The sequence below is a fragment of the Stegodyphus dumicola genome, chromosome 4, assembly GCF_044657685.1.
Source record: "Stegodyphus dumicola isolate Sdum_Otavi_A_Nest chromosome 4, ASM4465768v1".
Classification (NCBI taxonomy): domain Eukaryota; kingdom Metazoa; phylum Arthropoda; class Arachnida; order Araneae; family Eresidae; genus Stegodyphus; species Stegodyphus dumicola.
The window spans coordinates 221,143,517-221,171,117 of record NC_140771.1 but is presented as its reverse complement, the minus strand read 5'-3'; the positions used below and the strand labels follow the sequence as shown (position 1 = coordinate 221,171,117).

The 27,601-nt window shown below is 31.2% G+C and overlaps 1 protein-coding gene across 6 annotated transcripts in view; it reads right to left on the bottom strand.

The window, feature by feature from the left end:
* LOC118189291 (uncharacterized) overlaps positions 1–27,601 on the bottom strand; it is a 243,698-nt gene that overhangs the window by 20,758 nt on the left and 195,339 nt on the right. For 4 of the 6 annotated variants that reach the window (XM_085816014.1, XM_085816016.1, XM_035359869.2 and 1 more), the window contains 2 exons: positions 25,866–26,047; positions 9,506–9,797 (listed from right to left, as the gene is read on the bottom strand). In XM_085816014.1, coding sequence (XP_085672140.1) covers positions 9,506–9,681 — 176 coding nt within the window. In that variant the 5' untranslated portion in view covers positions 9,682–9,797; positions 25,866–26,047. Of the gene's footprint in view, positions 1–9,505; positions 9,798–25,238; positions 25,327–25,865; positions 26,048–27,601 lie in introns of all 6 variants that reach the window. The other 2 variants (XM_035359871.2, XM_035359872.2) reach the window with 2 other exon arrangements.

The following is a 27,601-nucleotide window of genomic DNA, read 5'->3' as shown; positions in this document are numbered from 1 at the left end:
GTGTAAATGTTGCCGAAAAGTGAGTTTTTGGTCAAGTGTGACTCAGAGCTCTTGGACGGTATGGCAATATCTCTAGCGAATGCAGGAGTCACTTTTCGAATGTTAGCATCGCATTATTCAGGAGGAAACAAAAGATCAGCGTGCAGCAATAATTACGAGACTACTGTGAGGTGCTGGCGAAGAAATGGAGGCTTGAATATTACGGTAAAAGCTGGTTGGCGGAGTCGAGTTACGTGATGTGAGGTTAGGTTTTTCATATACGTTTCATACGTGGCCTATATAGGTGAAGGTGATCGGACCAAAAATGAGACATCAAACTATTATTATTTATAGCTAATATCGAAAACACCGGTATTTTACCTTAGAAAATACTGGTTTTATGAAATCAGTATACCGGTGTTCAGTATACCGGCGTACCAGTGTTGCAATCACTACTTCTACTCTGTTTAACAGCTACGGTTTCTCCAACTTTTCTTACAATGCTAAATATACCTTTACTTACTCTAGTTGCTTTTATTTAGTTTCGCTATCGTCTTGAATTGAATTATTGGCAGTTTAAAATCTTTTGACTAAAAGCGACAAGTGATTCTTGAAGAAAGAAGAAAAACTTGATGCCATATTAAACTGTCAGGAATTAAAAAATTTTAATATCAAATTATTTTTATATAATGACAATATTTCTCGCATATACAGAAAAGAAAAAATTACTCAACCTTGCAATAAATTGCTGTATTTAATGCTGATCTGAATACTTTTGTAACGTCAAATTAAATTTATAACATATTATTTTTACAAAGCAAACATATTTCTCTCATATTCAATTAAAAAAAAGACTCAACTTTGTAAGAAACTGATGTATTTAATGGTGATATGAGTATTTTGTCAAATCAAATTAAATTCTTACAAAGTTCCTTTTATACAGCAACAATATTTCTGCATATACAACAAACTAATACATTTAATGATAATCTGAATATTAATTTTTTAAATTCAAATTAATTAAAAAAATTTGTAACTTAAAGAAATAAATTTAGAGGTAAGCATTTTATCATTTAACTTAAATATGTATGCAAAGTGTTAAAAATTTTACTGTGCCCTAATTAATTTCGAGATAATGAATTACATATCATGCTTTGTATACACTGGTGTACACTTTGTGCTAGTATACACTGGTGTGCAAAAATTAAGGACGAAGTCGAAAAATTAGCATATCAGCTGAACGAAGAGGCAGAGCGGACAGAAAGACCAATCAGGAGATTAAGTAAGGTGATGTACGGTAGCACATGCGCAGATATGCAGGTAGACGTAATGGGGGAGTATATAAGTAGTATAAAGCATGTGGTCGGTGTAAGATCAGTATTTCTGGCAAAGAGATTGCACGCCGTATAGCAGTTAAAATCACCCCGAGTTGCTGCCTCAGCGAGAAATGGTGAATAATCAATCTGTTAGACGACATCTGGACGCTTTTACCCGAGGTCGAATCATTGGGAAGTTGGAGGAAGGCCGCAGTGTGACAAGTGTGGCTGCAGAGCTCGGAATTGCTCACAGCATCGTTTCACGACACTTTGGAGACAATTTCAAACTACAGGAACAGCTATCCGGGGGTTTAGTAGTGGTCGTCCACGAGGAACCACACCCGCAGATGACCGGTATATTGCCTTACAGGCCAGAAGAAACTGGCGGCAGACAGCGGGAGAAATCGTTAGACACACGACACAGGCGACTGGACGACCGATATCGCGTTTTACCGTGGCCAGAAGACTGCACGGTGGTGGTCTGTTTGCACGACGCAATGTACGGTGTGCACTTCTAACGCCTGCCCATCGGAGAAGGCGTTCTCTGTGTTGCCGGGAACACCGGAATTGGAGAGACAATGAATGGGGACGAGTACTCTTTACAGATGAGAGCAGATTCAGTCTGAGTAGCGATTCTGATCGCATACTCATCTGGAGAAAGCGGGGAAGCCGCAATCATCCCTCGAACATCATTGAAAGGGACAGGTTTGGTGGTGGCGGTGTTCTCGTTTGGGGAAGCATCATGCTTGGCAGTCGTACAGACCTTCACATCTTCGACGCAGGTTCAGTCAACGGGACCCGTTATTGTAACGAGATTCTTCTTCCATATGTGCATCTTTTTAGAGGCGCTATGGGTCCGCAGTTTCTTTTCATGGACGACAATGCACCATGTCATCGCACAGTAGCTGCCGAACAGCTCTTAGAGAGTGAGGATATTGAACGTATGGATTGGCCGGCACGATCTCCGGATCTCAATCCCATCGAGCATGTATGGGATTTTCTAGGCAGACGCTTGGCAGCTCGTACCTTAGCACCAGTAACGATTCCGGAGCTTCGATTGGCGCTGCAAGACGAATGGGCAGCAATGCCTCAACAACTCATTGACACCCTCATTCTCAGCATGGGCAGACGCTGTGAAACCTGCCTAGCAGTCAGGGGAGATCATATACCCTATTAAAGACCGGATGTTTCTAGCTGGACACCCCTCACAGGGATGTTTCGGCCTTCAGTCGCATTGCGCTCCATGCTACTTTTTCAATAAAGCTTCTTTTTATCCCTCTGATTTCTCTTTTAGTAAGTGTTGCTTACATTACTCATGTCCTTACGTATTGGGGATCTTACGGTATTAAATGTGTTGATTTGGAAAGCTTTTGTACAAAGTTATATTGAAAAAACCGTCTCGTCCTTAATTTTTGCACACCAGTGTAGGTGTAGTTATTTGGTTATGGTCTTCGAGAAAGATATGCCTTCGTACAGAACTTTCTAAGGAAAGTGGCTCTTATTTATACTACACTTGCATAAATATGTATATTAGTTTGCCCTAATTCTTTTACCCTTTTTACACTGTATCAGTCTGTTTTTTCGCTGCTCACGACTATAAAACTACGTAAAATTCAATTTGAGATTAACGTCAATTTTGAAAAAATGATTTATACATTTTTAAATAATATCACACAGGTCTCTCTTCTTCAAAAAGCAAGATATTTGCCTATGCTTACTTAAAATATTTGTATATGCTTTCTCCACTTCAATGACACATACACACTGTCAAGCACACAGCTAACCTTGCAACCAGAATTTCTTACTGTTCGCATTAAATGTATTTTGTGTATTTTTTTGGATGTTACCATATGTTAAGAATATGAGAAAATAACATTTCTATGAGATGGATATATGAAAATTATTCTTTAGAAATCTTTCGCAAACCCAAACACAAGTCATCAGTGGCAAACATATAGCTATCGAGGCTCGGAGTGGAAATCTTCACTTGGAAAACAAAAAATCTGAGGTGGACCACCACTACAGACTTCCTTGCACTGCCTATTAAATTGCATACATTTTTGGCCGCATTTCATTTAAACTCATTTCTTAAACTCATTCTAACTTAATTAACCGATTCGTCAAAACAAGTGGAAAATGACATAAAAAATTGCAAATTTTGAAATTAAATATAATAAAATTAATTTTTGTCGTATGGGAGTCAAACTTCTTATAATTTTAATTTTCATAAACTGTATAAAACTTTTCCAAATATAAGTACAGAAAGCGGGGGATCGCATTAAAAGTTTAAAATTAAATTAAAAATTTTAAATTAAGCTTTTTAAAATAACGAATCAAAAGACGATCCCTTACTATTTTTGGAATAATGTATATAATTTATTTAAAGCGGATATAGCAATCATATTAAAATTTATAATACATTATAGATTAAACATATTTTCATATTCATATTCGTATTGAATATATAAAGTAATGATACTGCCGATTGTAATCAAATCAGGAGGTGCACAACTTGATGTTATAGCAATTCCATATACAAGATTTTAACGTTCTACGGCTTATCGTGTTTGAATTACGTGAGATACATGAATTACGTGAGATACATACATACAAAGTACATACATACATACATAAGTACATACATACAAAGTACATACATACATATAAAGTACATACATAAGTACAGACGTCACGTAAAATTCCCTTTTGAATCCATTTTACAACCCGTTTTAGAAAAAAATCCTTTATTCCATTCACCCATATAGATGGCATGAAGAAAAAAAAAAAAAAAAAAAAAAATCTCCCAAATAGTTTCGGGAACGGACAAGATGGATATTTTCGTTGAAATTTGATACCCGAAATTTTTCGTGATTACAACACTTCCTTTATCTCGGACAAGGAAGTACATAAATCTGATGCAGAAATCCACACGAACTTCCATGTACAGCCTATTAAATTATAAGCATTTTTTTCTACATTTCAATTAAACTTATTTCCCCGAATTATTCCGACTTAATTAATAAACTGATTCCTCGAGGCAAGTTGAAAATAATTAAATATGCCGGTTAATTTTTGTCTTACAGAAGTCAAACTTATCGTATTTTCATTTTTTCATAATGAGCATAAAACGTCTTCAAATATAAGTATAGGAACCAGAAGACGCATTTAAAGTTAGATTTCGTCTTTTGTTCAAAATATTTTTTTTTTAATTTGGAATTGCGAAAATATGAATATTTTTAGCCATTTAATATATTTCTGTAACTGGAAGTATATGACTATGACTAACAATTGAGAAAATAAAAGCCGGGTAAGGGAAAAGAGTAGATATATATACAAACCAGATGTTATATCCAGTCGCATATACAAAATTTCAATGTTCCACGGTAAACATTTTTGACTTATACGAAATACATACGCACGTACCTACAGACGAGAAAATCCATTTTACTTTCCGTTTTGGAGAACACAATCTTTTATTTTGTCCGTACACACATCACGTAAAAAAATAATCACTGAGAACGGGAAAAATGCATATTTTCACTGAAATACGATACCCGAAATTTTGAGCGATTACATTATTTCCTTTACTTCGTATGAGAAAATAAAAAGGCTTCAATGAAAAACATTTTATCATAAAAAGCACTATCACATTCTACAAAATAATAACAGTCTCTACTGATAACAGATACATTAACTCAGTCTTTTACAGTCAAGAAAAACATTAATGTTGCCAAATATTAAGACGTAAAAGTATACAATTGTATACAAATACAATTATACCCATTTTTTTGCTGGACTTCATTTAAACTTATTTCCCCGATTCTAACTTAAATAAGGCTTGAGGTTAGTTCATTTTAACTTAACGAACCTCAAGGCAAGTTGAAAATTATACGGAATTTTATTATATCAATTATAATTAATTTATTATTATGAATTATTATATAGAATATTATCTGAAAATTATGCTACGTTTACATTACGCTTTTGTTTGATAGACAGGAGATTAATTATCTTTACCAAATTTATTTCACTTCTTCGATATCTTTTACTTATTCTAATTATCCATAATAAAAAATTTTGTAAACTTTAATTCCTTATTAACCTTTATTGGAGTTGGTGCATAAATTACATTGTTAATCAGGTTTAACTTTTGACTTCAATCTGAAATTCTTAACTTTTTGGCTAAATATGCACAATTTAATAGGAGTTATATTTATTTTTAATTCCTTTACATAATATTGTTGCGTTATTTTCTCCCTTCACGTTCGTACGGGGTTCGTGTGAATTTTGAGTGAATAATGACGACACTTGATGATGAAGTATCGAAACACACTTTATCGGCCAGTATTGTCAAGACAACTCCAAAACACGTTTTGACAGTCGTCGATGAACTACTATAAACACGCTGACATAATAAGCAACACAGCGTTCAGGTTATCAGGCTATAACGGAGGCAGCTTCACTGCAAAGCACCAGAGTACAGCTCCCGACTCTGCTCGGTCGTTCTCGGAACTCCACGTACTCTCGAGACTCTCCAACAACTCGCGATGCACTCGACGACACATAGAGCATGGCTCCCGACTCTTTGGTTCAGTCGTTCCCGGAGCTCAACACGCTCTCTCGACGATGCACTAACCGCGATAAACTAAGAGACTCCTTCGGTGAATTCGACGACCCACTCAGCACTCGCTGCCTGGCTGTCAACTCGATCGACTCCGCAGGGATTGACTCGCTAGACGAAACACCAACTCGATACTATCTCGCACTCTATGCGAGGCACTCTGACTCGCTCTCTCGACGAGGCACACACTATCAACTCGTTAGACGAGACACTCACTCTCGCACTCTATGCGAGGCACACACACACTCACTGACTGCTGACCAGCAGGGTTTATATAGCATTCGGCTTGTGTTCAAGAACATTCTGGGCTAAACCGGTAAGAATTCGTTCCAGAAGGTTCTCCAAATATGACATAATAAAAGCAAGGAAAAGACGGAGCATTGTTGATGCCTAATACATACGATCGTCGATCAGTATTGAAGAGGAAGAATTCTGATTGCGTAATATGCTAATATGTTTGAGTTGGTAATATCTAAAAAAATTGGCAGTCGAGGGGGTTTTAATTCCATTTTTATTTTCTAGTTGACGTTTCTGGCCACAGTTCACTTAACACTCTAGTTGTGCCTATCCAAGAATATTTACATTTTTGGTATTGTTGCAATAGGTACACAGCAGAATGAAACAGCGTCGAAGCAGCACCGAGGAAAGAGCAGAAGTGCGTAGTCATGGAAGGTGGAAGCACATGAAGAGAAAAGTTTTGGTTTGAGTTAAAAAGCTTCAGTTTCCAATTATTCATCAGCGCGGCTCAGGCCATGCAAAAAAGAAAGATGTAGAAATGACGCTGTTGAGAGAAGTTATTACGATTTTTAGAACTGAGAGAGAGAATTAAAGAGTTACCATTAGTTTAAATTATAATTTTGATTCACATATTTTTTATCTTACATATGCCCCCCCCCCTTCCCTTTAAAGAGAAAAAGGCTTCTATTAATAGAAAAGCCTTTTTAGAAGAAAGCATTACAGAATTAGCGAAATAAAGGAAATACAATAGTGGGAAAAATCATAGAATTTGATATAAATAATTTTTAAAATAAAAATTCTTGTAAATATCATTTTTAACAATAGTTCGCGCCATTTTACGTCAGACAGCTTTTCTCCTCCTGCCGCTAACAGACCTTTGCTGTCGCTCTTCCGTCTGTCTTTTTTTGTCTGAATAGTAAGACGCAGTAAATTTAAAGTTAATCCTATTTAGTTTAATTTATTATCGCATATGTAATCTTGGAGAATCTAAAAGAATAATGATTTGCCATTTGAATTGAATAAAGATGTGCAATTAGAAGCTAAATCCTTCGGTGCCATCATTCCTGCTAAATTCCACTCCGCCAAACAACTCACGGTTTAAACAACCGTTTAAATCTTCCTTGAAACGCATAGTGGTTTATTATACAAAAAAGCAATCTAAAATTAAATTCAAAACCGTAATTACTTTAGGGAAGTATTGTATCGCGCCCTCCAAGACTCGCCTGATAATTTTCTACTTACAGTTGATTACTTCATCAAATATTAGCATATGAACTTTCTGATTTTTCTTAGCTTCGATTCGAATGAAATACAATAATATCTATGGATTTGAAATAATCAAACACAACCGTTGAGAAACTAACGCAGAATCACAGGGCAAACGGCTAAATATGATGAGATGGTTTGAAATGAGGATATGAAGTTGCATTGATACCAGAAAAGAGAAATCAAAAGAACGGAATGGTCAGCACGACTTAACCGCGATATGGAAGTAGAATTGTTTACCTAGATACTATGTTCCCTAATTATGAGATTAATTACTTCACCAAACATTTTTTTTATTTCTGAAATTAAGGAAATATAAATAAAGCTACTAGAAACAAACAATGCTCTACCTAGATACTAGCCCCAAAGAGTAACCAAAACTTTTTTTTTTTTTTTTTTTTTTTTTGTTAACTGCTGTGGTTTAAAAGTTTAAAAGCAATTCAAACAAAGCGGGCCAAATTTACTGATTTTGATTTCATATTCTATCAATACTTTACAGCAGGTATTTTAATGTATGGAAAGAATAATGACACATAAAAACGTAAGGGAATTTCTTGAGATACTTAATCTGATTTAAAATTTAAATGATTAAATAAATTCATGTAAATTTCTTTTAATCCCGCTCAAAATTAAACTTTCTGATTTAATTTGAATTAACTAATAATAAAAGGAAGTTTACTTTTTAAAGTAATAAGAAGTATTATTCCAGAGCATACTGAGTCTAAATAACGTCATCAGCAAGGCCTAGATTTTGATGACATGCATTTTTTTGCAGGTTCTGCATGTTCTAAAAATTTTCCTCTTTTAAAGATTTTTTTTAATTTGTAGAGTATTCCTGCAGCGTTTAATATATGCTCGCAACCAAACTGAAAAATAAAGTTATCCTTGAAGTAAACTGAACTCCTATGAACTCATTTTTACTAGGCAGGCATATCCTATCCACACAAAACTGGTTATGTAATCTAATTAGTCCTAGCTATCACGGAAAGCTTTCCCAGGTTATGAGAGTCACTTCTAAGAATTTTTCCTTACCAGTATTTCTTAAGGGGACTCATACACCTTAAAACCCACAAGATGTTCGAATAGGTGACTGTTGCAAGAATTGGGACAACTTATTTATTTTAAAAGCAATTGCTACCAACTTTCTACAGCTGACTACATAACATAGCTGCTTTCTAAAATAGTAATCAGAAAGTTTGTGTTGCCATAAATAATTTTGTAATTTAATCCTCTTTGTGACATCATTTTTCGTCATGTTTCCAACTTGCGAGCACAGTTTAAAACATTCTGTTTCATAATTTAATTCCATATTTAATATATAGCTTTTATAACATTTGGAAACTACTGTGAACCTAAAATTCTAAAAATTTCATGTTAAATTTTTATTTTATTTTGAGTTGAGTTTATAAAATGTATTTTATTAAAAAAATTTTAATGTTTTCTTCCATAAAATTTTTCAATATTAAAATATTCATCAGATTGTTGGTTCAGTTAGAAAATAGTGCCCATATAAAGAATTTCATCCAATTTCAAGTATGTACCATTAGCCATTTTTAAAATATCATGCGCGCAAGGTGGAAACATGGCGAAATATTTTGTCACAAAGAGGATTAAATTACAAAAATATTTGTGGCAACACAAACTTTCTGGTTACTAGTTTCCAAAGCAGCTATATTATGTAATCAGCTGTAAAAGGTTGGAAGTAATTGCTTTTAAAATAAATAAAATATCCCAATTCTTGCAACAGTCACATATTCGAAGATCATGAGGGGTTTAAGGTGTATGAGTCCCCTTAAATCTGTAAGAGATTATGTGTAAGTTCAGTTTCATAGAATTACATGTAGAAGAAGCAAAGCTATTCCACAGACACATTCTTGGAATAATACATTTAACAGCTGGGTGCGATTCGTTTACCTACCTCCATTAAATTTCCTTTATTGTCTTTCTTTGTTCACTGCTATAGTCCTGCTTCGATTCAAATTACATAGAACTTTTTTTGAAGTGAATTTCCAATAATTTTCTATTCATTAAAAACTGTGTTAATGCATTACGAAAATTACAATGAAATAGCTTTCGTAGGGCTTACCTGAAGAAATGCTCCTTAAATAAGTCCCTCGCTCTGTAGAAACGTTCCTTATCCAGCCATGGGGGTGGCTGGTCAGTAGGACTCCCAGAATCACCTCTGGCTTCAGCACCTTCCCGAAGTTCATGTAACCTATCAACTGCGGCTTCCGGTTCTTCCGGCTTAGCGTTCGGTGACATTTCGATATTAACTCTCAGTCTTTCAGATTCTCCAGTCCTCGATTCCTCAGTTCGATCCAGATTCTTGGCGGGGTTTTGCAGTTGTCAGAAAGAAGAAATTTTTTACTGTTTTATATCTGCAAAACAAATTGAATTTTCAAAGGTTTTCCTTACAAGACTGTAACACAAGACTGCTGGATAGCAAGCAGTACTTGAAAAATACTCAGAAGAGTTTTAATACACATTTAGAATTTACATGCCAGATGGCTTAAGGAGATTTTACATTTTTATCCTGAAGTATGCATCACATACGAAAATGCAACAGCGGTCATAACTGGATAGAAGTATATCAGAATGTATTGTTTGCATAGCATAAAAATATGACGGTACATAACATGAATAAATTTAAGTTTCTGTGTGCAAAGCAATAAATATTTGTACTCTGTATTTCTCCATGTGCTCACTGTTTACCCATCCTAATTCGCTTAGGGTCCAAACAACATGGTTTTACAATCTTTTTTTTTCTCCTAGAGAATATCATGTGTGTTTCTGTACCATCATCTTTTTCAATAAAAGTGCTGAGCACATTTTAACTTAAAATGAAATTACTCATCCTTTCTCTGAATAACTGATTACGAATTTATAGGCTCGTTAGACCAGATTTCACCAGTTAAGCATAAAATGTCTACCACACCATTTAAAGGAGAGACTTTTTGCTGTTGACAGACTTTACAAATCTGACCAAATAATCGCAACGCAACCTTCATTCGGTAAAACCACCTTGATTGCTTCTCCTTTTTTAAAACAAAGAAATTTGCAGGAATTTTTTAAATTAATTTTTCTTTCAAAAATTAATATAGATCTCAATATCTAAGGAGTTCTTGCCAGAGAAGTTGTGCTTAACCGTTAATACACAAAGATAAAACTTTAAGCTAAAGTTCAACAGATTTGCACTTTGATATTTTACTTTCAATTTAGAAAAAAAGAAAAGAATTTTCTGGATAGCAGTTTTCTGTTCTTTTATTATAATTTTTAAGCAACAGTATAAAGAAATAAACATTTCCTTGTTTCAGTGGATGCTAATGAGATTCATTAACGTTTAAAGACGAAAAATTAGTTAATTTCCTTCAAAGAGGACAATTTAATCTAATATTAAAGTTATTAAAATATCAATCAATGTTTAATAATCTTCGTTTAAGAAATTTTTATGTTTTCGATTTTAAAAACTGGGAATCCATTAAGTAATGTAAAACTAATAAAAACTTTCTAGGGTATTAAGCTTAATAATATTGACATTAGCATTTTTAAGAAAATCCTGAACCTTGAGAAAAACCATAGCTTAATTTAAAATAATAAAGTTTTTTTACATTATTTCTTTGACAAATTATAACTTCTTGTTAAAAATGAAATTAATTACTAAAAAATTGTATTAATCATATATTGGACAGAAATCGTATTTTAACTATTCAGTATTAATTGAGAGTTAACAGCACTTTGAAAGAAATTCAGATTTATAAATTCCCTGAGTTTATCTCAAAATAATTCAATAATTCGTTAACTAATGTCAAGTTAGACGAATGTTTTCACTAATAATGTTTAATATAAGTAATTACTACAATTTTCTCTTTCTGTTCTTTTATCCTCCCCAATAATACCTATGTTCACATGTGTACTTTAATGCGGCTATGTTTTTGAATCAAAGACGAATTAAAATTAATATTATTTTATTAACTTGTTTCCATCTAAACACGAATCTAAACTTCTAGACTATCGGATGAATCATGTTGTCGATGCATCTTTCAGTACCAGTAAGCAATTAAAAAAAAAACTAAAGATTTAATCGAACTTCAAAAAAGCTCACAGCATAAAAAAAAAAAAAAAAAAATGGTTTAGATTTTGAATTACGTCCAAAGGGGCGTTTTTTTAACGTTTTGTGTGTTACCTTTACTTATTAAATATCATGTTCTTTGCACTCCGTTCGCTGGACATAAAAAAGTCTTTTTTTCCAGTAGAGTGTTGCCATTTCTGGCTTTTAAACCGTTGAGTTTATTACTCAAAAATTCGTGTAAGTTTTATAAAATAGGAAATCGATAATAAAACAAATTCCAAATTTCAAATTTGGTCTTTCACATGCACATATTCGTAGGAGGATTACGTCATTCAAAATTCGATGGCTCTGTGTATTGTTGTTTTATCATAATGCGAGAAATATACATACATGTATGCATATTTTTCACTGTTTAATTTCTTCAAATATAATGCAGGACTCGAACATTTGGTGGCAACAGTTTGAAAAGTGAAACGGACATTTATAGTGATTCAACGCAAAATCGCAAAACGAAAACAATAGTCCTTCAGGGGCAAAGCTCCTTTGGACTTTTAAAAAAAAATTAAATTCTCTTCTTGGAGGAATCAACAAACAATAATAGTTCAAAGTATTTACGACTTAAAGTTTAAATTTAAGGCCTAACAACCTAACTCTGGTACTTGACGACTACTAATTTAATTCCAAATAAATACACTCATCATTTCGTCGTTACAGCGGCGAAGGCAAACAGTAACAAAGAAGAATCACCACTGCAGGCTGATGTTGTCAAGTCTCCCTTTCTTAGTTACTTTCTCCTGTTTAAAACTCATTTCGTGTACATATTACGGATCAGTAGACAAAACAGCAGAAATATAGGAAATATTTAACATAAAAAGCTGCAATGTTTATTTTAATTTACCGAAGAAAAACGAATTACGACTCAATTAAAATTAACTTTCCAACCACATTAAGTGAAAGGAAAGAAACAGATGTATGCTAATCAGTTTGAGTTAAATTCAGCATCTGATTGGAGCTGAGTTACCATTCTTTTGATCTAATCACTCCTTTATTTCTTCTTCTGAATATCTAGAAAATTATTGGTTACGCTGACATTTAATGACTCCTTTATTTGTAACTATGCGATTCCTTTACATTCTAAGAATTTAAGTATTCTTTCAATTTCCTCGTTTTAAAAGATACGGATAAACATTTTAGATGCGTATTAATTAATTAACGAAACGAAACAAGACAATAATTTTTAAAATACTTTTTCACCCTCCTGAAGTATAATCGAAGCAGATTTGAAACTGTGAAAATTGAAAGTATATTTATTATTTCTACAGAAATATTATTAATTATTGGTGTAGACTTATTATTTTTATGTTGTTAAAAAAAAGACTATTTACTTAAAAGTTTTTTTTTATTTTTTTTATTTTTTTGATTTCGGAACGCAACATGGTATAATAATAATATTAAAAGAAATCTGTCTACGCTATAATGCATCTAATGTATGTCTAAAAAAATACAGAGTGATTCAGAAAGAATAATCCAATTTCAAAGTTTTATAGTAATTAAAATGTTGCATGTTTAAAAATTAACTGAATAGAATAAGAACTGTTATTGCTTCTAAAAATTAAAAAAATCTGAAACTGAATGATTGATTCTGAATAAACTAGTGAAACGACCAACAACATGAATAAAATTATTGTATACGAAAAGAATAAATAAGTGTCTACGCATATTTCTTTGTTTTCATTGGAACAAAATATTTAAAATTATTTTTTTGCCAAACTGAGATAAAATTAAAAAAAAACATTATTTTATGTGATAATACGAAATATTAAACACGCAGTGAAATTTTTGTCTTGATTTCTATTGCAACAGCCTTATTTTTTCAAAGGTATTTGTAAGAAAATAACACAGTTCAAAGAGAAAAGTTTTTTCATCATCATGTTTATTATAACAGATTAAAATTAGGAGGAAAATTAAACTAAATTTTTTTACTATAATTATATTCTTGATTTACTACATTTTCGATTTTGAAAATATTCTGTTTTTTAAAGAACACAGATATATGAAAAATGAATGACAGCTTACTAAAACTTCATTTGCGTGAATGAATTCATAACTTACTAAAAACTTTCGCGTGAATAAAATTGCATGCGAAAGTTTAGTCATAAAAAATATTTTTAAAGGAATAAATCAAAATTGAAAGCGAAATTAACATTTTATATTCCTTATTTTTTAGGTAAGCATTTTTTATCCTATCCGCAAAATACCGTTTAGTTACTCTCAAAATTCTCAGAAACAGACTCACCCATTTTTTTTCCTTTTGTTTTTAAATATAAGTATTATAAGATGCAAGTTTTGCACCAGAATTACTAAGATACAGTAGGCAGCTTTACCACATAATAACATTTTCCCCCAAAATTTTAACAGAAAAACTTAAGCTATTATTTAAAAAAAGTTTTATTTAAAACTATTATTTTTAATGTCACGATACCGAAATATTTTAGGTTCGGAATGTTATGATCAATACCTTCCTGTTAATTGTAAATTAATTTGTACGAAAAGCAAAATCATACAAAATAAATAATTAAGAATTAATTTTTGGACACTGATACCCAATTTCAAAGAAAATATGTAACTGCAATTTTCTACGAGCAGTTACTTAAAGCGCTAGAGCACATATAAGCACGTGATGAAAACATAAATAAAATTAAAAAAAAAAAGACTAGAATGTTTTCGGTTTGCTAATAAGGGACTGAGTTTTCAAAAAGAGAAAATTGAAGTCGCATTCTTTCAACCTTTTTTTAAAGAGAAAAATTAGAAGAAAAATATTGTAATCTCAAAATTTTAGATTACAATCTAATTTTTAACAGTTAAAAATATACTTAAAATTATTATTGTAATAAATCATAAGATTTTCGTGGCGTCTGTACGAACGTATGTGCGTACGTGAGTACGTACGTACGCATCTCGCATAACTCAAAAACGAGTAGCCTTAGAACGTTGAAATTTTGTACATAGGACTGCTATAACATGTAGATGTGGACCGCGTATAATTTTGGTTGCGATCGGCCGCACAAAAAGTATATAAATATATTTATATATATATCCACTCTGTTACCCGGCTCAGTGATCTCAGTTTCTTTACTCTTATATGTTTATAAATTGTACATTTTTTGCCTTAAAAATAATTGAATTATGTTGTTTTTATCTTCCGGTTAAGGTTTTTACGCCTTTCATAAATCTGTATGCAATATTTTTAGAATTATCAACAATTTTAAAGTTGTTTAAGTGCCGCTAAGCCTTTTTTTTTTTTTTTTTTTTTTTTGATGGCGGCTATTGATTGTTTACATTTGAAACAGCAGACTAATGGATTTGTTGCCAATCTAGAGAAACTTAGCTTCGCAACAACAAAGATAACGCCTTCATTTATTATTGCCAATTAAATCATGCTTAATCCTTTCTGGAATTTCTTCCAGGAAATAAGTGTTTAAGATTTGCTTCGTAATTTTTAATATAGATATTTTGAGTTTTTATGTATTTTTGCCTTCTCGCGAAGTGAGAACTGAATTAATTGAATGAGAAATACTCAATCGTCTGTGAAAAACTGTTTCTTTTTTGTTTTGTTTGCTTAATTATTTTTATACATCATTCTAGCTTTATTATAGTATTTGAATAGAACATGTGGCAAAGATTAGATAATTCTATTCTTTAAATGATGTAAATTTTCCTCACGGACTGGAGGAAACGGCGTTCGCCAAAGTCCTCACCTCCTTTCTTCTTGCTCAAAGCAAGATTGCTACAGAATATAAATTTTGTGCATTATGAGTTATAATATGAACGAAATACTAATACTGTTAAGTGATACTAATAAAAATAATACTGTTAAGTGTATAATACTGTTAAGAAATAATACTGTTAAGTGAATCTAGCGCCAGAGTGTCGCTATGGTAAACAAATACTAGAGTGAATTTTAAAGAATGCATTTATTCTATTGTGGATTATGCGCTGTCGGCGAAGTAGATTTAATTCAATCCAATAAGTTTAAATGAAATGCAAGAAAAAATGCGTATAATTTAATATTCCGTACAAGTCATGTGGTGTACACATCAGATTTTTTCATTTACACATACATACATGTTTCGAGAGCATAAGGGCTAAAAATACTTAAAAACAACACATATTTAGAATTTCTTATAGACAGTCTCGCGCGCTGAAGATAAAAATATTTTATTCCGTACAGTCTGTTGCTACTGCTCGCTATGAAATCGTTGAGTTTCCTAAACAAAAAATTTGTTAAAGGTTTTTCAAAAAAAAAGGAAGAAGGTAATAAAACAAATTCCAAATTCCAGAATCAGGCTTCCAGGTGCCCATATTCGGGTGGAGGATTACGTTATTCAAAATTTGATGGCTCTAGGATCGTTGTTTTTTTCACAATGCGAGAAACATGCATACATTCGTATGTATTTTTCATTATTTAATTTTTTTAAATGTAATACAAGGTGATAATATTTGGTGGCAACAATTTCAAAAGTGATACAACCGTTTATAGTGATTCAAAGCAAAATGGCGTTTCGAGATTAATACACTTTCTGGACTTCCACCTATTTGGACTAATAACTTTTAAACATGAAATCTGAAGATTTCTGTTAATAGCCTAGCATACGAATGAAGAGTTTACAATTAAAAATTTTTACAAATTAAAAAAAAAAAAATTACAAAGATAAAAAGCTTTACAAAATTTAATAAAACAACTGACCCTGTACCGTTAAAATATACGTTATATTGTTATATGTTATTTGTATATTTTAAAGCTTTATATATTTTTGTGCTTTACTGAGAGGCATTTTCCAATGCAAATGCCAAAAAAAAACAAACTGAACTCTCAGTAGAATGTGAGAAGACACATTTAGAGAACTACGGTGTGAGTGTGTTCATTATAAGGATGCACTGCGTCCTCTGGTGACTGTATCAAAATTTAAACAGGAGAAAGTAACTTTTAATGTAACATGGTTAACTGAAATAATACCAGTGACGACGTCCATAATTAAACCAAAATTATAGTGAATTTGATAGCACTTTGGAAAAACAGAGAAGGAGAATAACTCATTATTCACATAAAAATATTATTAACAACTTATTGAGACATTTTATGCAGTTTAATTAGAAGAAAATTTTGATTGTGCAAATTAAATCATCAAATAAGACAAGAATATATCTCTAGACGGAAGAAAAACGTTTGTTTATATTAATCTTTTCATTTTTATACAAGCAAATTAGAAATCGAAAATTATGGCTTATTTAATTAATTTTGATTTCAAGACTTTGCAGTTTATATTTAGGGGCTGATTCAACAATTATTATATATTCCAGTTTATTTACAACTCAATTACATACTCCAGTGGATAAAAATAATTCCTCAATACTGTGATATTTTATTCATTATCTTTAGTCATGACCATAACAAAGCTACAAATGCTCATAAAAATTATTAGCATTCTATGAGTATCTATTAGTATTTTAATTTAGATTAGTTATATGCATTACTAAAAAAAAGTTGACGTAGGCACCACATGGCTTTCTTTTACGGTCTATTAAATTATATTTTTTATTGCACTTCATTTAAACTTATTTCCTCGAATTATTTTAACATAATCTTACTCACGGGTTCATTAGATCCGATTACATTGAGGACAGAAAAGCGTTTTAATTTTTCACAATTCTAGACATCATCGTAATCAGCATACGATATTCAATGGCCAAGGCCTACATACTCATGTAATCTTCATACTTTTCAACAATTTCTTTTTTCACTTCCATGGTGATTTTAATCACTTTCTTCGTTGTTTCTTATTAACTTTCCTAAAACTCACTGCTAATGAATTTAAGAACAATTTATGCAAAAAAAAGCACATAAAATCACCTGAAAAAGTTATAGCGCAGGTTGTTTATTGAATATTAGCAACAGGCCTACTGACGCTCATGGCACTCCTAGTATTATCTCGAAAGAAATAAACAAGTGTATTGAACGCAGTCGCGATTTTTCGAGCTCCAAACAAATCGTGTTCCAAACAAATCGTGTTCAAACACGTTCAAGCGGGACGTATGCCCAGTTGGACGTATTTCAAAGCGGACATATATCGAGGTACCACTGTACTTTCCACTTGAGACGATGAGATAAATTTTATATTTCCACTAACTAATAAATGTTTTCTTTCAGAATTTAAGTCGGCTACTTCCTCTTAAAACAGACAACTCGGATATACTTAATCGTAATTTAAATATTTCAGTTGCATCTCTTGAATGTTGAATTAAGGCGTTAAACAAATAAAAACACACCTGATGCTTTAAAGCGATGCGCTCTTAATTACTTAACATTTTATAGATATTCTAGTAATCCATTAATTATTTTTACGAATTTTAAATCCTAAAATATTATTACGCTGAAAGAATAAAAATTCTATTTTCATAAGAATTTAAATCTTCAGCGTTAAAACTTAATGGAGCACGAAGGTACTCAATAAGGAAAACTCTACATCCGTAATGAGGAAACCCTAGATTTTAAAAGCTAAAAAGCTCATAAATGGGTCACCGGTTAACGCAAACCCTCTTTCTCAAAGGAGTCATGGGTCCTCATGTATTTATAAGGCTCATCTTTCCGTTTTTGAAAACCTGACTAATTTGTAGACTGCTAGCAACTGCAGATAGATAAAAAAAAATTTTTTTTAATCTGCCAGTAAGGATTTATGAGAAAAATTAAACCTTAAATAAAAGAAAAATCGAATTCTGAAATAACTCCCGTAAATATTATTGTATTGCCATCGAAAATAACTGCATACAAAAATTTTAAGAAAATCGGGTTGGTAGAAAAAAAGTCAAAAGTCTATTTCAAGATTTGACCCAAACACGGAGACAGAGAAACCAAGTTAAATAACACGGCATAAAAAACCCAAGATAATCAAAGAGATACAAAATATTAAAACTATTCGGTAGTTGAATTTGCATTAAATGTAGCATTTTTTTTAATATAATAGACAAAGAATCTCTAAGGAGAGAGAATCTCCTCAGTTTAATGGAGGACGCGCTTGGGGACAGATCTAACGGTCTGTCACCCTCTTCTCCTACCATAAAACCCCGAGAGAGGACTTTTGACTCATCAGCATTTTAAGAGCTCCACTGCTACACAGATACTATACATTTTCAAACATCCATTCCTTCGGAATTTGATCCTCTAGCCCAATGATAACCACTATAACGTATCATGGCGGCATATTTGAAATAAAGCAAATTATGAGAAATGCATTCCGTAATTTAAACTGCATTGTTCCAAATGTTATTAAAATGTAAATGTCCATCCCTTCTCATTTGTAAATAAGAGAATTTGAATATTATGTCACAGACATTATATGTCACAGACATTATTAATACAGTAGCTTGAAGAATTAGGCATAAAAAACCCAAGATAATCAAAGAGATACAAAATATTAAAACTATTCGGTAGTTGAATTTGCATTAAATGTAGCATTTTTTTAATATAATAGACAAAGAATCTCTAAGGAGAGAGAATCTCAAACAGACATTAAATTAAACGCAATTTTTATATTTTAATTTTTCTAAATGGATTAAAAAATCGAAGATAAGATCTCCATTGATTTATGCTTCATAATTTATTTTTATGGCTCAAGATGTTATTAGTAATAAATACAAATTTTAAAGATACTTTTTATCTGCTTTATTATGTAAATTTTCAGTGGCAAAAGTAATTATTAATCTCAAAACAATCGAATGATCTAAACCAACGGTGTCTAACCAGCAACCCGCAGGCGCATGCCGCCCTACGAGAGAAAGCGAAGCGCAAAAGAAATACGGATATACCATCGCGATGAGGCATTGAGTAAAGCACATTTCGTGTAAAATCAGAAAATCGGCTGAACGCCGTCAGATCTTCCTGAGAATTGCAATCACTTCAATCGAACCAGACATCGAAACATTAGTTTCTCAAATTCAAAGCCAAATTAATTACTAATTCAAATTAATCACGCCAATTTTACGATTTCTTATTATTTTAATAACTATAAATAACACTTATAATGAAATATTACATATGAAATGTCAAATAAAATGTTAAAATAATTCTATGTTGCTGTTATTACAGCGGTCAAGCCTGAGTAAATCCAAAAATTTTCAGTGAAATCTATGCAAATTCTGCGATTTACTATTTTGAAGTTCACGCACTGTAAGTGGTATTAGAAATGGTTTTTATGGACCAAAATATCTCGTGTGACTCAGAGAAGCCAAAAGACTGGACATTTCTGATCTTAACATCTGAAACTATTTGAATACTCTTTATTTCATATGAGTTATAAAATATTTTAATTAAATTTTTAGTATATCTAACGAAACCTTTGGATCCGTAGATGCTTCTTCCCTTTCTATTTTCGAAATGTAAGTGGAGCTCGAGACATGCACAAGCTTGACGTAGCTGCCCGTTGAAAATACTAGAGAACAGTAGATAATCCACTATCAAAAATATTCAGGGCGTTTAAAAATGCCTGCAAGACTGAATATTTCTTGAACGATTACCTACCCTAGTAGTTCCATTTTAAGATAGATCAAATAAGGTACTTTTCAGATTATGGTAATTGTAATTCATGACTCCTTTTCGTAAAAGAATACAAAATTTATTTTTTATACAACATTGGCCTCGAAAAGAGAAAAGCTAGCAAAATAAAATTTGCGTTAAATTTTGAAATTGACATTACCCTTTCCAATGATTGAAATTTTTCGGAACATGTATTTCCAATGATAATATAATATCCTACAAAATCGTTTTCAAATTGAATAGAGTTTGATGTTAACTTTCTTAGTTTAACTTATTGATGTTTAACTTTCAAATGAATTATGGCAAAATAAATTTTACGGAATTTCTGATACAATTAATTGATTTTTGACGATTTCTCATTTGTTTTTCATCTACTGAGCTATTGCAAACAAATGGATTGACTACAATAACATTTAACATTTAAATAAGTAGTATTCATGAAAGCATCTGTAAGTACATTTGTTTCATAATTATAAATTCATAATCATCTGTGGAAAGACAGTAATCTTCAAACAAAACTTCAACCAGTATTTAATTTCCATACAGTACGGCAACATTTAAATAACTATTTCTTGATTCCCCCCCTTCAATATCTAGTCGAATTTCTCGTTAATGGACATTTGCGGCGATAATTTATTTGCTAACAACAGGTTTGCCACTTAAACAGGAGAATGAAATTCCCTGACTTTTCTAGGTTTTCCAGGTGTGTTTCAAGAAAATTCCAGTCTATCCGCGTAATGTACGTTGGCTGCGCTAAGAGGTAAATTAATTATGGTATTACTTGTATTGTGTAGCAAATTCACTTAATTATTCAATAAATCCCAGAGGACATTTATTCTTAATTATTCTTGGTATACTTTGTTTGATAATTTTGTTTACTTTTCCACTTAAGAAACTTAATAAAATTTAAGATATATACATTGGATAACAAATGTATGTTTTATTTAATTATTACTCATGATCATCACCAGTTCAACACGAGGCTAATCCGGTCCTTATAAATCACAACGCAATGCTAAATAGTTAGGTTAGATTTTAGGTAAATTTAATTTGTGTGAGGTTATGTTCTTAAAAAGCACCTTAACACTTGAAAACACAAATATAATTATAATAATTGTTGTTTTCTCCATTGAAGATTGAGATTAGAATCTTCCCAATCTGGAATAAAATAAGGCTTTTTTTGCACACATTCTGCAGCTAAACGAAAGAAAGAAATCTATTTTAATAAATTGAGGTATTTTATATTTATTTCGCAGCATACATAAGGAAAAAATATGTGCATTAAATTTCGTGATGGTATGTCATCATACTGCTGGAATTAATTTCAAGATTATGCCAGAGAAAATTTCCTGAAATTTGAAAATATTATTTACTAATAATAAATAAATTTAGAGGGAAGAAGCATCATTAAATTATACGAATAACATAAAAATAAAGATAATTACTTAAAAATTGAATTAGAATAATCAACGATATTTTAGCGAATATAGTTATATTACATGGTTAGCCTAGATGACATATTACTATTTTTTATTTTACTGCAAAATGGCAAGGTATTTATTAAAAAGAAAAAAAAAGTTTAAAAAGATTTTGCGGTAAAATTCTAGTATAAGGTAAGGCTTCGGCACGATTTTGAGAATTGTCGCCAAGACCAAAATGACAGGTTTACTGCGCATCATCATATCGCCAAATCCCATTGTACCATACATGGAGATTATTCTAACCAGCTGCCCGAATGACACTCACGTGATACACAATTCGCCAAAAAAGTTATCTCTTCCTACATCGGCGCAAAAATCGGTTTTTTTGGCGGGATCATTGTATGAACTTCCCTGACTTTTCCAGATTTTGACAAAAATACTTAAATTCCCTGACTTTTCCCTGAATTTTTTGGTCAATTTTCGAATTCCCTGACTTTTTCCGGTTCTCCCGGTTTTCCAGGTAGCGTGGCAACTCTGTAACAAGAAGCGTCCGTAAATAATAAAGCACTGATCTTCTGTTTCTAAGATTCGGGGATTTACTAACTATTTAGCCCGATAACGAAGTTCGACCGTGCATATGAAAAACTCTGTTTCTTCTGAAACATCCTCAAAAAATGCACTTTATTTGACATATATGACATATTTGATGTTCTCATACTCATACTTTGAGAAGCTATCTTGAATACATTGAGGAGCTTTAAGAAAAGTTCTTAATTTTAATTTTGGAACTAAGTTAAATAAAGGAGGTCTATAATTCTTGTGCTAAAAGGTTTTGAAAAAGCATACGAAAGTTAAATTTTTATATGGGCACTATACAGAAAAATTTCCATTTCGCAAATGGCTTCTCGTTGTTCTAAAGATATTTCAAAGCTAGCGGCAAAGGGAGCTGTCTTTAACATTCAAAACTGGTACAAAAAAAAAAAAAAAAAAAAAAAAAAAAAAAAAAATATTCTTTCGAAGTTAAATGCTAAGCACTTTCAGTTTACGAAAACGTGTCGAATTTAGCGGAATTTAAAAATGAATTTTTTAATACAAAATTTTGAATTTTACATTTCTGTAAATAGTAATTTGTTACGAATATTTCTAAAGGAATATACTCTATCGTGAAAGATATCTTCAAAAAATTTTGTATTCAAAGACTTAATATCTGTAACTCTCTTTAGCAGCTTTTGCTTACGATATATAAAAATTTTAATCGTATGAAAGTGGACCTTTCGTTTATTTACTTCCATGATACATTCTGAAATGAATTCTCTTTTCACTTGCGAGACCTGCCTAAATTTAAGTTTCGTATATTTTTACTTAAAGGTACCACATGACAAAAACCGGAATATGAAAGAAATGAATCAGCGATCTTAAACTCAAAATGTATGCGGAAAACACGCTCGATCTAAAAACAGTTGACGGACGAAAAAAACATTTTTTTTTTAAGAAATGAAAAATTTTATTAACAAAATAAAAAAAATATTTTGAATATTTTTTAAAATTTCTCTCACTAAATATTTATCAAAACATAGATAAACAATAATAATGATACCTTATAAGAAAAATTCAATTTATTTTTTATCTGAAATCTAATGTTTGGTACCGATAAGACATTTTTGTTGCTTACACTTTGTAATTCAAACATACATACTGACATAAACATATATTCAAACATACCGATAGTTAAGTTCTTAGAGTAACATGACTTTTAAATAGTTCTAATAAATTCAATTAGTCATTAAACAACTTAAAGTAACATAACTAAAATTAAACAAATTAAAAAAACTTCCTAAGTTTTCAGAAAAAATTTATCAGATTGGGCTTAAGGATAAATAACAACAGTTTAGACCCTTTACCTTATTTAATAATTTTTTTTCGACGCATAAATAAAAATAGACATGTTTGCATGTAAATAATTATAAACTCCTTCATTTCTTTTAGTTTGACACTTGATGGCATTTTGATTCTGACAAAGTGCCTTAGAGAGAAATTACTAAGAATTAACTTCATGAAGGATTGATTATAGATGCTCATCGGTTAATTGGGTAGCTTTCCTTTTAATTTTCAACTGTGAAAAAAATCTGTTCACATACAAATGTATTCCCCAACAAAGCTATTATTTCTGGTAAAAAATTTCGTAACTCAGATGATTTATTTTTTTTGGATAAGTACGAATAACATTAATAAAATCTGTATCTTCTAATCTATGAATAAGATTTATATCATGTATTATGTTTCTGGTACACTTGTGAAAAAAATCTGTTCACATACAAATGTATTCCCCAACAAAGCTATTATTTCTGGTAAAAAATTTCGTAACTCAGATGATTTATTTTTTTTGGATAAGTACGAATAACATTAATAAAATCTGTATCTTCTAATCTATGAATAAGATTTATATCATGTATTATGTTTCTGGTACACTTGTGAAAAAAATCTGTTCACATACAAATGTATTCCCCAACAAAGCTATTATTTCTGGTAAAAAATTTCGTAACTCAGATGATTTATTTTTTTTGGATAAGTACGAATAACATTAATAAAATCTGTATCTTCTAATCTATGAATAAGATTTATATCATGTATTATGTTTCTGGTACACTTGTGAAAAAAATCTGTTCACATACAAATGTATTCCCCAACAAAGCTATTATTTCTGGTAAAAAATTTCGTAACTCAGATGATTTATTTTTTTTTTGGATAAGTACGAATAAAATTAATAAAATCTGTATCTTCTAATCTATGAATAAGATTTATATCATGTATTATGTTTCTGGTACACTATTCGTGTTCGCTTTTAACTGAAATAAAAATAATATAAATGCGAAAATAGTTTGAAATCTTTGCTAGAAAGTATTTGCAACAAATACATAATTGAAATGCCTTTGCGGGCCCCATAAAATTGCTTCAGGTGCCGCTTTGAGACCACTGAACTAAATAATACAAATATATCGATTAAGTTCAGCATCAGTATCAAATACCAAATGACAATAATCAGTAAAAAAAAGTATTAAATATATACATAAAAGGTAGAATTTTTTGTCGCAAGAGATGGCATATTTGGAATCTCAAATTTTTGTCACTATGCAGTGAACATTTTCAGCAAGTATCACAACTTTATAACATCGGAGCAACTATGTTTAATTAATGGTTGTGAAATTATATGGTGACGCTAAAGGAAAATTTTAAAATCTGATGACAAGCGGGCATTTACATCAAAATTTTATTTAATTATAGTTTTATACTCACGCTTACAGACATGTTATGTTAGCAATATGTTCTTATATACCCGTTCAGTGCCTTCAGCCTAAAGGAAAAGTATTTCCCATCGTGACTAAATTCTCTTAATCTTTTATTTAAATATGTAAACATCGCTTTCCAGATGCTTTATCTCATGATTTTACTTCAGTTTCAAAACAAATCCCAATCAGGAATTTTTTTTAATAAGTCCTAGATGGGATGCGTTTTCGGTGTGCCGAACTGATTTGCAAATCATTGCAGTATAGACTCATATGTGTGGATATATTAAATTCCTTACAGCATTTACGCTTGAAAGTAAATAATAAAGTGAACCCTCTCGTGGCTACCACCTCCCAACAGGATCACTTTTAAAAGTGCTCAGCATATAAGAATGCATAAACTTTAAATGCATGAACTGCATGTTTTCGAAACAAATATTGGTATTATATATTACCTGCCTAAGACGGCCCCTTCCACTGAAGACCAAAATCATACTGAACCTTGGATGGTCGTCTTAGAGAGGGTTCACTGTTAATTATACCCTGAATTTGAGAAGGAAAATCGGTATTATTTTGATTATAAAACAGACTATAAAAAATTTAGAAATTTTTGTTAACTTTAGTCGCAAGATTTAGGTATTCAGTAAAAAAAAAAAGTTTTGATATACATTTTAAAAATTTCTGCATTAATTACTCATCTTTTTTCTTTAATTTTAAGAAGTTAAAGAATTGTTTCCCTCACTGCAAAACAAGCTACTAAATTGTTTCTTAAACACTAATTTCACAAACTGCTGAATATAATTTAAATTAAATTTTCTATCGAAAACCGAATGCATTTTTAAACTTAAAAAGAAATAAAATGGTTTATTAAACACCGAGTGGTCAGGTTGACTTGTGCTTAAAATTGGAATTATGATATCAGATTTAATTTATTAAATCCAGATATTAAAATGTGGATTAAGATATGAATCAACCGTACGTTTTAATAAATACGGATTAGTAAAGAATTAACAGATGTAATTTTCCATAACATTTCAATACAATTAAAGCCACATAATAAACATAAAAAGAATAAAACTTACTCGCCATTGTGTCAAGCGAGCCGCAGCTGAGGGACTATCCAAAATAAATATACAGCTTTCCCTCGAGACACCCTTTAATTCCTGAAGATCCAATATCATACAGAATCTAAAGGAGGAGGTGATGGATTTTCTGAGAAAATATTCGGATGCATCTCTTTCACGTTTTGGTTGAAACGGTGAACCTGAAATAGAAGTTTAATGACAATTTGAAATGATTTTTATCAATTTATGAACCCTAGAAGTAATAACGGATGATGTACACAAAATTTTCAAGGGGGGCACACAGCATTTACAGAAAAATAGAAACATCCTTAGAAAAAGGCTTTTCAAAATTTTGAATCTTATGTTAAGCTATGATACTATGCCATTTAACATTTACTTTAAATGCACGAGATGAAAGATAATAAATTTATTTTAAATAGGCCTAATGAACAGCCAATTTCTAGAAAGTCGCAATGTGACATGACGTAATGTCTTTAATTTATATTTCAAATTTTATCAAAACAAAATGAGCAATTGAAAACGCACTTCTTAATAATTAAAATATATTTTCATTTTAAAATAAGATATCTAATAGATATTATTTAAAATATGTTTTATTTGCAACATATCTAGCTCATAATTATGAACATTTGTAGAATCGTAATAAATGAAACATGCTTCTAACACAATATATTACGCTCCTGGATAAAAAAGAAAGTTTTTCTCAATAGTTTGGGTTTCGTCTTCTTTTTTTAGTCCAAAGGGATTTGAATCCCGAAGAACTATTAGTTTCGTTTTGGCATTTTGCGTCGGACTCATAAATGTCGGTTCACTTTTCAAACTGTTGCCATAAAATGTTAGAGTCCTGCATTATATTTGAAGAAATTAAATAATGAAAATCTGCGTAAATGTATGTATATTTCTTACATTGTCATAAAATAACAGTACATAGAGTCATCGAATTTTGAATAACGTAATCCTCCAACGAATATGAGCATGTGGAAGACCAAATTTGAAATTTGTTTTATGATCGATTTCCTATTTTTTAAAACTTTGACGAATTTTTGATTAACAAACTCAAGGATTTTAAAGCGAGCAATGGCAACGTTGTGCAGAAAAAACATTTTTATCTCCAGCGCGTGAGTCTCTGTATCGGAAATTCTAAAGATATGTTCGTTTTAAAACTATTTTGCGATATTGCTGTTGCACTGGATCTTGTTGCACTGGACGTAATTTAAAATCTGAAACATTTCAGATTTTATTTTATTTATTTATTTATTTATTTATTTATTTATTTATTTTTATTTATTTATTATTTTTTTTTGTTTGTTTGTTTTCTTTTTAATTTATTGAAAGTATTTTTCTCTAGTGCTGCGCTGATATAACAAAACAATGATTTCTACGCGCACACTTGTATTTTGATATACTAATTCAAAATTTACCTTTATAGTAGAAAAGTCAAATGAATTTCAAAATTTACAAATATAACACAGCACTAATAATTAAGGTATTTTCTTCAGTGACGGGCAGCTCTAAATAAGGGTACGGGATCATGATGGAAAATAGCTTACGAGGTGATAAGATGCTTGACAGTACGAAAACGCAGGAAGCAATACTTATAAAATAGCAAAAATGTGGTAGCTGATGAGATTATCCAACAAAGTTTTGCCAATAGCAAGCAAACAATAGAAGATTGGCTTATAGAAACTGTAAATGACGCATACTGGTTTGAGTTAATATAATACTATAAAAAG